General features: G+C 40.4%; 1 protein-coding gene and 1 pseudogene across 1 annotated transcript in view; one reads left to right on the top strand and one right to left on the bottom strand.

Moving 5' to 3' along the window:
• The window catches only part of LOC118838251 (adenylate cyclase type 2), a 161,620-nt gene extending 148,515 nt beyond the window's left edge, over nt 1–13,105 (top strand). The window contains exons 20-22 of the mRNA XM_036745494.1: nt 3,502–3,616; nt 6,901–7,025; nt 11,949–13,105. Coding sequence (XP_036601389.1) covers nt 3,502–3,616; nt 6,901–7,025; nt 11,949–12,101 — 393 coding nt within the window. The 3' untranslated portion in view covers nt 12,102–13,105. The remainder of the gene's footprint in view (nt 1–3,501; nt 3,617–6,900; nt 7,026–11,948) is intronic.
• On the bottom strand, nt 1,573–2,759 carry LOC118833596 (annotated as a pseudogene).

The following is a 13,105-nucleotide window of genomic DNA, read 5'->3' as shown; positions in this document are numbered from 1 at the left end:
TTTCACTGGTATAGAGATCTCCTTAATGAGGAAACTTCATGCAAGTTGACACCTTTTCTGAAATTTAAAGTCTCCAAGAGCTTCCTAGAACACTCAGATTAAGTGACTTGCTGATGGTCACATAGCCAGGATGTGACAGCGGTGAGACTTGAAGATGAGTCTCTCTGGCTCTCTATCCACTAAGCTAGTGCTGGTCAGAATTGTCTAACTCTTACAAACTTAAATCTTCTTAAATACAAAGGGTTTATAGTTAATTTGGATCTTTATAATAGTCAAAATAACTTATTCACTGAAAGTCATTCTTAAAATAATATTGCTGTTACTGTATATAGTGTTCTCTTGGTTCTGCTCATTTTGCTCTTCGTTATTTCATGCAAGTCTTTCTGTGTTTTTCTAAAAGCATTGAGCTCATCATTTGTTTTGTTTGTTTTTGCTTTTTGGTTTTTTTTTTTTTTGAGGAGGGAAAGGCAGAATTCTATGAATACTCTCCAAATTATCCTAAATGTTAGTTTTGCATATGTATACAGTACCGGACTAGAATGATCTAAAACTTGGTGAAGGATCGACACCGAACTTGCTTGAGTGGGACAGGCAATTATCTTGAGGGCTGTTCCAGTCAATAGAAACCAAACAGGACTGATGTCAATTGTACTTTTATTTTTTTAAAGCAATAAATATTTACTGTTTAATGCTTATCTATAAGCATAGAGCAGCAACAGTAGCAGAGAGGAAGGGAAAAGAAAGAAGAGAATCTTGGTCTACAACTCCCAAGAACACAATTCTAACAAAGTAGGATGCTGAGTTTCTATTTACAATTGTATTTACAATTACAGCCTTGCTTAATGTCATCAAAGCATTTATACTACATGGGAGACAGACTGCACTGGGCCAGAAAAGTTAGTCTGTAGACATTCAGTCAGCCTTTTCAGAACAGAGAGCAGCCAGAAACATACAGGTCTTTTGTCTAGTGGGCAGAGTACTGAGACATGGAAAAATAAAATGCCCCCTCCTCCCCAGCCTCTACACTGTGTGTGGTACTGCTGGACTGGACTTCCCTCTTCCCTTTTTTGTTCCTGGGTCACTGAGGTAAGGGTGGGGTGTCCTCAGCCCTACATAGAGCCCCAATACCCAGGGGAGAGGTGTAGAAAGTCCATAATTCTACAGGCCAAACTGGGTGGTAATGTTCAGCTGGCTGAGGGAAGGGGCTGAGATGGGCTGTTCTGCTCTTCATGGGGGTGGAAAAGACCCTTGGTAGAATATACACTGAGAAGCAGACCCTTGGAGGAGGTGGGCAGGCCCCCCTTTTCACCAGCTGTGTTTATTACTGACCCTTAGGGTAAGTTATGACCCAGAACTCAAATGCTGTAGGAACTGGACCTCTTCAATGCTGGCCCCTGGGTTTGATTGGGGCAGGAATGGGGGAGCCCCTTCCCTTTGCCCTGGCCTGGATCGAAGCTGAATAAATAATAGATGAGAAAGGGGAAGGAGATAGGTAGAATGGTCTCTGTCCTCAGAGGTGTCCAAGAAAGAGGCGGCTCCTGCTGCTGCTGGGGTGTGGGGAGGATGCCGACTTTACTGTAGGGTCTCCACAAGGGCATCAAACTCTTTGATGTTCTTCTCATGCATGGCTGGTTTTTCTGGGAGCAAGTCCAGGTCTTCAGCCATAGACTGTGCCCCAATGTCAATGGAGAGGCTGCTCAGTGGAGGGGGATTCTGAACCTCCTGGTAGGAGGTCTCTAAGTCCATGGGCAGAATGTCATCTTTTTGAAAGGTTGGTTTAAAATCAACCATGACAAAGTCATCGTGCATGTTTCCACTGCTGCCATCACTGGATCCATCACAGTGTAAACTGCCTTGGAGAGGAGATTCAGTGTCTGGGGAGTCAGGAGGATTTACGATGAGATCATTATCCTCTAGCTCAAAGTTCTCGGGAGCAAACACGGCAAAGGGGATGTCCAAATTGAATAACCCATTGAATTGTTGACAAACGCTCCCACTTTCTGAACCAAGATGGCCCCCAGAACATCATGGTGGGAGTTTTGGCCTTCACTGCTGTTGGATACAGTTTCAGTTTGTCTTCACTGCTAGAAGGAGTGACTACGTAATGGGCACTATCAGAAGGGGTAAAGGTTGCCATCTTCTCATGGTCGACCTGGGTGCCATGGGCAGGTTGGCTGGGAATGAGGGGCACCCCACCTTCCTTCACTGGAACCATTAACTGGGATGGAGGGGAGGTTGAGAAAGAGGTGGTGCAGACTTCCTTAGAGTTCTCCACAGATGAGTACACTACTCCAGCAACCTCGCCAGCTGTCCTGTAGTTGCAGGGGTGCGTGGGCGAGGGGCTGGGGTAGGGACAGTCCACAAAATGATCAATGACAGTCCCCACGATAGGTGGGGTCATCTCAAACTGCCTGGTAGACGTGAAGGCCAGGTCAATTCTGTAGACAGAGTGATGGTGTCCACTGGGGTACCTACTGTGCCAAACCAGACTGTCCGGAAACCTCCTAAGCCGTTCAATTGGACTTCTCCAAAGTATATCCTGTAGAGTATGACATATTCACGGCCTTGTTTCCTGGAGGGTCCATAGGCTGGTGTCACTCTAGTGATGGCAAACAGAGACTTCAGCAACAATGACAGCCTATTGTACACAATTTCTTTGTCACACTTTTCATTCATTTCAAGACACCAAATTTCTAGTTCTATGGAATCTCCCTCAAAGTTTTGAGGGAGATTTCCATGCACATTGACCTCCCCACAGCAAGCAGCTGCCCTGCCAGCACTTCCTTGGCCTCATGTTTGACCTCTGAGATATCCTTGATGGCCAAGTTGAACGAGTATAAATCTTTTCTCCCAGATGTGCCTGGACTATCACTTAGACGGTCTCCAGGGCAAAAAATTTGATGAACTTGTCCAGGTTCTTCCTGTCCTGGGAACTGAGATCAGTGTTCCTTGCATACACAAATCTGTGGGACTTGGGGCTTGCATTCCAGAGCCCAGGGCACCTCCTCCAGCCTCGGGCTGGGCCCCACTGCTGGGCATCTGGGGCCTCCCTCCTCGTGGCCTCCCAGCTCCAGGCGCCGCTATCGCTGCTGTTGGTTTTCCTAACTGTACTTTTAACAAGAGGTCATGCAAATTTCTAGATTCTGTAAGGGGAGAAAAGTGCTCAAGATTGGGTTGGAGGGCAGGGAAGGGAAGACAGGAAGACAAGATATGAACTCTGATCACCCCAACGAATATTTTTTTTTTACCCCTTCTGGTATTAATTTCTCCTTTTCCCCACCCTAGGAAATGCCATAAAACAGTAAGGGTCCTTTATACCAAGAAAGTGTTTTAAAGTTCATAGTAGGACAGGCTTACATATAATAGGATATACTGCAGAGTTTTGTTTCTGAAGCAGTTTCATGTTTGGTTTTCCTGATTGGTGTGCAGATTTGGGCATGAACAGAAGATATTCTGAGTCTTTCTCCAACTACCCTTTGTACATATTTTTTTCCCCTTCAGGAGCCTGAACGCCAGTACATGCACATAGGCACCATGGTGGAATTCGCTTTTGCCCTGGCAGCTAAATTGGATGTAATCAACAAACATTCCTTCAATGACTTCAAGTTGAGAGTGGGTATGTTTTGGAAAGGATTCCAAGTGCTTTCTGATCTCTTTGTGAAACTAAATAAGGACAATCTTGTACACTATGTAGGCTCAAAGACCTGGAGTAGGTTAGATGCAAACAGCTGTAGCCTTGAAACTAGCTTAGATTGCACACAGAGAGGCTCAGTCACTGTCCTAGGATCCATAACCCAAAAGAAAATCAATCATGATTCCAAAGGTTAAGCTAGATTCTCACCATTTCATAGTTTATCAGGAGATACTCCAAAAAGAAAATAGTCCAGCTTCTTTAAAAATAGGAAAAGCAGAATGAATGTATTGTCTTGAGCATCAATCCCTTACATTTTTGTAACACTCAGCTGCTTTCACCTAAGTGATCTCATTTCTTTAACCTCAATTCTTTTTTAAACAACATTGATTTTCATAAAAGCAAGGATCTAAAAGGTATCCCAAAATCTGTTGCCTCCTCTAAAGTTTAAAAACCTGTTCTACTGAAAAGAAGAATCGATAAGAAAGTAGCTCTCTTAGAAAACCTCCTTATGAGCTTAATTTTTTCCTGTTTTTCTCATTTCTCAAAATTTTAAAAATCTGATATTTGGGGGGAGTACCTGATATTTATCTGGCTTTCACTTTTATTCATGTCCTAAATCCACTAACACACAAGAAGTTTGGGCCTTTCTAGGTACATAGAGATAATAAGGGCATTCAGGAATATAAAGCAGAAAGTTTGCTTTATAATTTTCTTTTATAATGATCACTGTTAATTTATATCATTCTTTGCGTTGTATAGGTAGTATGATGACAAAGAGAATTCACAGTTTTGCTTTGGCTCTATTATCTTCTTGCTCCATTTTCCTTCTAGTCTGCCTTATCCATGGTAACTTTCATCCAGGCCACATAATGCTGCAGAGATAGTGTCACCATGACAAGGAGGGTGCTTTTAGAGCCACTTTCTCAGGAGAAAGGAAAGAGCTGTCATTTGATGAGATAAAAGTAGTCAGATTTTCCCTTTCTTTACCCAAACTGCCCCTTCCCCTTCCTTAGGAATATACAGCATCCTCATGGATTCAACTGCTTTCCATATGAATGGGGAGAGGACTGGACTTCATGCTCTACACTCCATCTACTACCACCATGTGAACTCCTACCCTTTGGGTTATGATTCCCAAAACCCCACAGAAGTGACTAATTACAGAGTAGGGAAAGTCAATGGATCAGATAAAGAGCATACATACATACATACAATGGATTAATTTTATTGGATAGCCTAGGATTTTTGTAATATGCTACTAGTTTCATAGTTTCTATACTTTAGACTATGTCATTTTTCCAACGAACTACTAATAAAATGTTAGGATAAGAAAACAGGTCAAATTTATAAGCGTCAAGACATTTTTCAAGCTGTGAATTCAATGGAAATCATGCCTAATTACCTTTAAGTATAATAAAATTTGAGGATTTATGTTATAATTACAAACCCATGCAGCAAACCCATCTCTCCTGTTAGGTAACAGTCTGGTTATCTACCCCATTCTTTCTGCAAAGCTGTTGTTCTACTCTTGTGCCTAGTCGATACTGCCATCTAGTGGTCAATCCTGGGTACTGAAAATGTCTCCTAGGACTTGAGATAGCATTCCTCCAAACAAATAAAAAAAGTGCAGAGCTGAATTCTCCTCCCAAGTCTCCTTTTCTGTATATTAAACTGGGCAGTTAATCCTTAATCGAGAATCACAGATCAACTGAGCTCCTTCTCAAAGTGGAAATTATCCCCATTGCCAGCAGGATGGCAGGTCAGGATGGGCCACTTCTGGGAGCTGTAGCATTAGAGTGTCAGCACTGTGCTGCCACAATGAGCTGATGGAAGCAGAGACCTCAAACTACCCAGCAGAACTAAAGTCCAGGGACACTAGGCCCGATGGCCACTCAGAACTGCTTGTTAGTGTGGAAGGAAAATTACTTCTGACTCTTGGAGCAAAAATGTATGCTTGAAAAGTCATTCTCTATGAGAGCAAGATGTTCTTCCAATGATCAATGAGAACCTGGAGGTTTTATGGACGAGTGTGTTTTATTAGTTGGCTTCCCAAAATTGGAAGATTGGCTTTAAAAATGTATCTACATGGTACCTCAACAACCATTTTTGTCTTCATTGTACTAGATTCTTTTCCCCCCAAAGCAGCAAATCTTTCATTAAAACAACCAGAGATGAGTAGGGAAAAGTCAAGATACTCTAGTCTGAGGTCACTGTCCACTGTAATCTAAAAACTTCTTAATTTGGAGGGGTAGAAGAAGAGCCATACTTTGCAATGACAGAGGCACCAAGTGAGTCAAAAAGGCCTGCTTAACGTGGCAGCCTGAGCCTGAAGTATATCCTGCCTGTATACACCTTGCTTATAAATTCCATGTAAAAACCAGCAAACATGCCTAAGTCAAAAACAAATGCCACCTGTGTACTTAGTGGAGGCTGACACAGAGGTAATTGTTTCTCACTAGGAAAACAACATCAGCCATACCTATTAGCACATATCTACATATCCTAGGAATAAAAAAAAATTGAGACAGGACTAAAGAAAATCAGATAGCTAGACTAAAGAACAGTTTAAAAATTATGTTTCTTCTTCAACTTTTTGGAGAGGTTTTCACTTCAGGGTGAGCAGAGGAAGGAGAAAATAGCTAACGCTCCTGAAGGAATCTTTGTTATATTTGATCCAATGACAAAATAAGGCAGATTGGGGTAAAATAGAGCTGGTAGCTTCATGTGGAGTGCACACCTTGAGAACTGAGGAAGCTGTTTATTTAAACCTGAATGTGCTCTATACACCCCCAACTTTCCTTCACTAAGGGCAGTCTAGATAACGGAGTGCATTTCTTTAGAAATTCGTGATTAATTTTTTCTGTATTATACAATTCAACCCATAAAATGCCACCATACAAAGACAATTCTGCAATCCCCCCTTTCTCCTATGCTTGGCCGAATCAAAGACTACCCAAAACATTTTCACCCAATTCTATTCATTCTATTCTTTCTCTCCTTTCTCTATTCCCCTGGGCTCCTAACAAAAATGTTAAATTTACCTCATTCCTCTTACTTCTATTGGACCCATGATGTAATCCCATTCACGTGTTGAATAAAAAGCTACTAATTCCTCATTTTACAAACTGTGCCCTCTAATGTACATAGTAAGAGTGCATAACTTCTATCGCAGTCCTATCAAAAACTAGTCTCATAAAGATGTCACTTATTAGAAACAGCTGATGAAATTGTTATGGCCTTGTTAATTAGAATCTGATGTTTCACAGGTATTAACCACGGCCCTGTAATAGCTGGTGTAATTGGAGCTCAGAAACCTCAGTATGACATCTGGGGCAACACAGTAAACGTAGCCAGCAGGATGGACAGCACTGGAGTTTTAGATAAAATACAGGTATTTCAATTCGGATTCATGTCATTTATCTTTCTCATGTGCTTAGAAACAATGATTTGAGGGCTGCCACAAACCATAATGCTGTGAATATTAATACAGGATAAGATAAAAATACTGAACAACTTTCATTAATACCTGCAGGTTTTCCAAAAAAGCCTAGGTAGGTTAGCCGTGTCAGCAACAAGTATTTATGAAGAGCTTTCTATATGCCAGGCACCGTGCTAAACATTGGGAAGATAAACACAAGCAGAAAGGTGGTATCTGGCCTCAAGGAGTTTATATTTTAAAGACTACTCTTAAAGGAAGCTATAAAGTGCGGGAGGATTAGATAAAGGTACCTCACCCAGGGACAAGGTAGAGAAAGTCTGGGAGAGTCTGGAGTACATCCTGAAGAAGGAGGAAGACATGGCTGGCCGTGCACCTTCCTTCATGGAGGTTCTGGGAGAAACCAGCCAGTAGGAAGGACAGGTCACGGGGTGAAGGGTAGTTAGGATAAGCAAAAAATCATCTCCACTGGCAAATTTAAATGAAGTATCTTTCTAATACAGTCCACAAAGCAACAAAGGTTTTCAGATGACAAGAACTGGGTTTCAATAAAGAGAAAGAAACTAAAAGTACCAATCACATTACTTATACTTGATTATCTTAGGAACATAGAAAAGACTTTAAATTATTTAGTGTCTAACCCATGCCTGAAGTTTGAATCCTCTTCACAATATCTCCAATATCTTCAGTATTGGAAAACTCACTGTTTCCCAAGGAACTTTTCAATTATGGACAGCTAAGTTTTTGGAAATTCTTTCTCATATTCAGCCAAAATCTCATTCACTGTGGTCAGTCAACTGTCTACAGTCAGAAGAAATTTAATCCTTTTCCCACATGACAATGCTATAAACAGTTAAATACAGGGATAGTAGGGTGTTTAATTAGATCACAAGTGAAAATAAATTCATTTAAAAAAACTACTGACGAATTACCAGAAGCAATCCAGTTGAAGAAAGATATTTGTTTGGGAGTGAGGCCAGACATCTGGAAGGAATGATGAAATTCTTTAAGTAAGGAAAACAACATGATAAAATGGAAAGAGGAATGGTTCTCAATCCAGAGGACGTTGGCTTAAATCTATTTCCCATACTCATTATTTGACTGATCTCTTAACTACCCTAAGCCTCAACTTCCTAATCTGTAATATAAAAAAAAGTTCGGTTAGATAGGCTCTGAGGTCCTTTTCACATCTAGAAATCTGATCCTAAGTTATATTTTCTATGTTAAATCCCTGTTTAATTCAGTGTCAAAGACAAGGGTGTTACAGTACTTTTCCCATGCCAGGATAATTGAAGAAAAAAATCTTGGTACCTGTCAAAATAAACATTCTTTCATTTAGGAACCGTGAATGCAAATTATGTGGTCATCTAATTCCTAAGCAGTGGCTATGGGAAGGTGCATTGCTCCCTTTTGCTATATCTTTAGACACTGACCAAAATCCCCTAATCATGAAATCATTTTAAAGATGTGACATAAACTATAAATCTTTCATATGTAAGTATAAGGTCATGACTTTATCATTATACTTATGAAAAAATAGGGTATTTAATCCCTACTTGCCACTCTGCCCCAGGCACTTAAATGCTTCATCTTCCCATGTTTTTATAACTCTAAAATTCAGTTTTACAAATAGTAACAAATTTTAATAATAATAATAATAACATTTATAATACTTCTTTAAGGTTTGCAGAACATTTTATATATGTTATCTCATTTAATCCTCACAAGTACTCTGTGAAGTAGGTGCTACTATTATCTCCCGTTTTACAGAAAAGGAAACTGAGACAGGGTAAATAGCTTGCCCAGGATCATACAGTTAAGTATATGGGGCAGGATTCAAATTCAAGTCTTCTTGACTCCAAGCTCAACATTTTATCTACTGTGCCCCTCTGGTGGTCTAAATTACGGTGATTTTCCCAGCACTCTTGATGGAAATGGCCTGCCCCTGCATCTCAGGCTACAGGACTGCCCCTAATTGGGAATATAAAATATAAATTAAGACAAAAGGAATTCTTTATGAATATACCTCAGGATTTCAAAAGACATGTGATTTTTTTCCCCATGCAGTTGGCCTCACTTTAATGCAGATCAAATCCCACCCACACTTTAGCAGATGGTATGCATGAGCCGCTATGGCCAGATGAGTTGATGATTATATTAAGAAATTATGATATGGAGGCAGGTGTGCCTAGTTCATTGGGTAAAAACCACAACTGGCAGCAGGGAATGGAGCAGCAATCACACTTTAATTAACCACAGAGGGTATGGGGGCAAATAGCCCATAAAGGCAGAGACAAGTGATGAAAAAGACAGAGGTAGATGGCATGGCTTGGGGATGGGGAAATGGGATGATGAAGGCAGTGTGAAGAAGAGGATGAGGATGGGGAGAGGAAGAGAATATCACTCACATAACTGTGGGATAACTCAGAAGCATGGGCCCTATGGAGATGGAAGAGTGCTCTGGAGTCAGGAGTTTGAGGATTCATTTTTATGGGGCTTTAGGGGAAAACTAACCAACTCCACTCTGTGTAACCTTGGGGTAGTTCATTAATATATCCAAATCATCTCAAAGTTATCAGTAAAACTTCAAAGTCATCATATCGCCATTATCAATAAGCACTTTTTTGATATTCTGCTGGTTTGGAGCTGTGGAGGTCTGGATTTAGTCTGGAATTTACATATCATAGGACCAGAACCTTCACAAGTAGTGCCTAGATGGTTTTCCCCAGTTTGGCTCATATTAACAGGATGTGAATTTTAGATAACATATGATACAATTTGTAAATTATGGCCTTTTGATCTTTGGGATGATTTGTATGTGATTTCCAGATTCCCCTTTGCAATCTTATTTCCTGCTGTTGCCCCTTGGCTACTTATAAAATCACTATACTGACTGGAAGAGAGGAAAGGATCAAAAGGACCAGAAAAAGATACAATTTTAACACACGAGAAAAAAAAATCCTTACCTGGCATTCAACCTTCTGGTGATGTGTCTCTCTAAAGTTAGCCAGGGTGATCTTGGACCTTCAATACATGGCTCATCAATAGATTCATAGCTGAAGTCTTTCCACCTTCATAGAATCTAAGAGAGCCACCTCCAAGCCAGAAAGAGCAATTGAGATAGGACTTCTGTTGAAGTCTCTATTAACATAAGACTGATAGATCTGTTGATTATATGATTTTAGAGAAGAAAGAACTTAGAGCTCATCTAACACTTTAGACTACCCTTTCTTCCTCAACATTTTTTCCTCTTTTGGCTTCTGGGGCATCCTATTTTCCTAATTCTTTTATTGCCTCTAAAGTCACTCATTCTTTCTGACCTTCATTGGTTTTTCATTCTGCTCCTGGTCCCTTGTCCCTTGAGATACTGTGCTTGACCCCTCTATATTATTTCTACCAAATCACTCACTGTCAGGGCCTCAGCTTTCACGTAGGCACCAATGACTCCCCAACCTCTACCTCTAGACCTGACTTCTCTTCTGAGATCCAGATCTTAATGTTTAACTACCTATATGAGTCCCCACCTAGATATCACACCTGCTTCTCAGACCTGATGTGTACAAAACCAATTACTGTATTTCTTCCAAAACCTTTTCCTCTTCTGCTATCAATATCTCAGTGGATTTACCATTTCCCCTGTCTCCCATATGTTTAAAACCTTGATGTTATGTTTCAGTCTTCTCTCTCATATTCAGTTACCAACTCCCATTATTCTCCTTCTACAGTATTTCTCACATACCAAGAATTTAATGGAGACTAAAATTAAAGAAAAAAAAATCATTGAAGAGAGTGCCAGGTTTGTGAGTGGGACTTAGTGACTGGGAATGTATTGACAGGAATAAAAAAGTGAGGAAAATGAGAAGCTAAAGGGCGAGATGATGAGTTTGGCCTTGAATGGATTGAGTTGGAATTGACAGCCATATGTCCTGACAGAAAGATCCAGGCAGCAGAAATAAGGGACTAGATTCTGGGTTCAAGTTTAGCCAAAAGTTTGTTCATCTATTTGTGTGTTTGGTTTTTTTTCTCATAAAGAATGGTACCAAAATCAGCTCTTCCCACAGTCCAACTCTGTCTTTATCTGTAAAATCAGGACATCATGCCAGACAACTTCTGAGATCCTTTCCAGGTCTAAATCTGTAAGTCCATTATCCTAAGTGACTTGCCCAAAATCACAGCACTAATCAGTCACACAGCCAACACAGGTCAATTAACACCCGGTCCAGTGTTCTTTTGACTAGATTGTGCTACCTTTTAATTATTTAAAGGAATTTCTGCCTTCCCTCAGATCTACTCACTGCACACAACTGCTTCAGAATGTTGTTTATTCTTCTAATAAGCTATTGCCTTAATGCTTCCTCACTGATCACATTCCACTGGTAACCTTGGTGTGCAGTGGGTCTTCCAGGGTGGGATTGATTCAGAAATTTCTCAAGCAGCCTAGTCAAAGGACTCAGGTCAAATGTCACTTATTTCCTATGTGACCTTGGGCCTTTGTTTCTTCATCTGTAAAATGAAGGTTTAGATAGCATCTGAGATCCCTTCCAGGTATAAATCTATAATCCTATGATATTTGGGACAGGTTTAGACTTCATAATTGCATGCAGCATAGAAAGTGGTATTTAGTTTGGTCCAGAAATACTACATATAGAGCATGGTAAATCCCCCTTGTTATAAGTGGTCAGATTCTTGCTTGAGTTTTGCTCTGTAGAACAACAAAAGGCTTTTATCTTTAAATATCAAACTGGGGTTTTGGTGTATTTCTGACTGGCAAATGAATAACAAATATATTAATGAATGCATACATGACAATCACCTGCAAATATCTTTCTATTCAAATATCTATCTATGCTAATAATGTTTTTAAAACTTCTATTTAAGGTCACTGAGGAGACAAACATCATCTTACAGACACTAGGATACATGTGCACTTGCAGAGGAATAATCAATGTGAAAGGAAAAGGTGAACTGAAGACATATTTTGTACATACAGAAATGGCAAGGTCCCTTTCCCAGGCAAACGTGGCATCCTGAAGAATATGCCTGGATTTGGCAAAATATATCCTCTTTTCAGGAAAGTGCCCCACACTTTCTGAAGGCATTTATGTTCCCCTGATTTAAATGCGTGTGCTATTTTCTGCTATCTGGAACTTGTGCAGAAGAGTCTGCATGCCCCAGTGGGTCACGCATCTCTTTTCTGACATGCTGGGACACTTGCAGTGAACACCAAGGGATTAGACGACTGTACTGCCATTTGCACTGTGTTTACTCTCAAGAGGAGAAAAGACTGAAACAAAATGAGGAGAAACAAGAAGAAAAGAATGAAAGGACTTACAATATTAAAAGGAAAACAAAACAATTCTTAAGGCAATAAAACTAGGGGGTGTATAATATTTTCTGGTGCATGTCATTTTCTGGAAAATACAGTAGCTCCCCAACCGCATCCACTAGTCTGATATTAAAATACACAGTATTTGTAAATAGGTTGATTCTGTCCCTCCATATTAGTTTGAATGTCTTCACCTGTGTGTCTCATAACCAGTGGGAGCCTGCAGGCACTCTGTGATGTGGTGTTGCCAGTGATGGTTTTCTAGCACCATCTTGGATCTCATAGCCAATGGTCCATTGCCATCGATTTCCAGAGAGAGTCCTCACCACACAGGAACAGTTTTGTACAAAATACATCATGTTTTGAAGCCATTGTCTTTTGTAAGGTTAATTCATTAAAAATTTATATGTACTTTGTCTTGTGACTTGTGTCTTTCTCCACCCACCTCTTTTTTTCTCTCTTCTCTGATATAACCTAAGGGATACAGTTCTTACCAGCTGTTCTCCTTCTGACACATTGGCAACACATTTCAGAAGGAAGTCCCTAAGCATCAGGAGGATGTGATTTTCTTGATCAATTCTAGAATCAGCCCTGTTTGGCCTCTCCACCACTTTCAGGTATGAATGACCTAAGAAGGATGAAGGTCAATGGAGGAAAAGCACAAGAAAGGCACCTTGGACACCTGCTACAGGATGCTGTGACCTGATAT

The sequence above is a fragment of the Trichosurus vulpecula genome, chromosome 1 (assembly GCF_011100635.1).
Source record: "Trichosurus vulpecula isolate mTriVul1 chromosome 1, mTriVul1.pri, whole genome shotgun sequence".
Lineage (NCBI taxonomy): Eukaryota > Metazoa > Chordata > Mammalia > Diprotodontia > Phalangeridae > Trichosurus > Trichosurus vulpecula.
The sequence above is the reverse complement of the archived record's forward strand: the minus strand, read 5'-3'. Positions and strand labels throughout refer to the sequence as shown.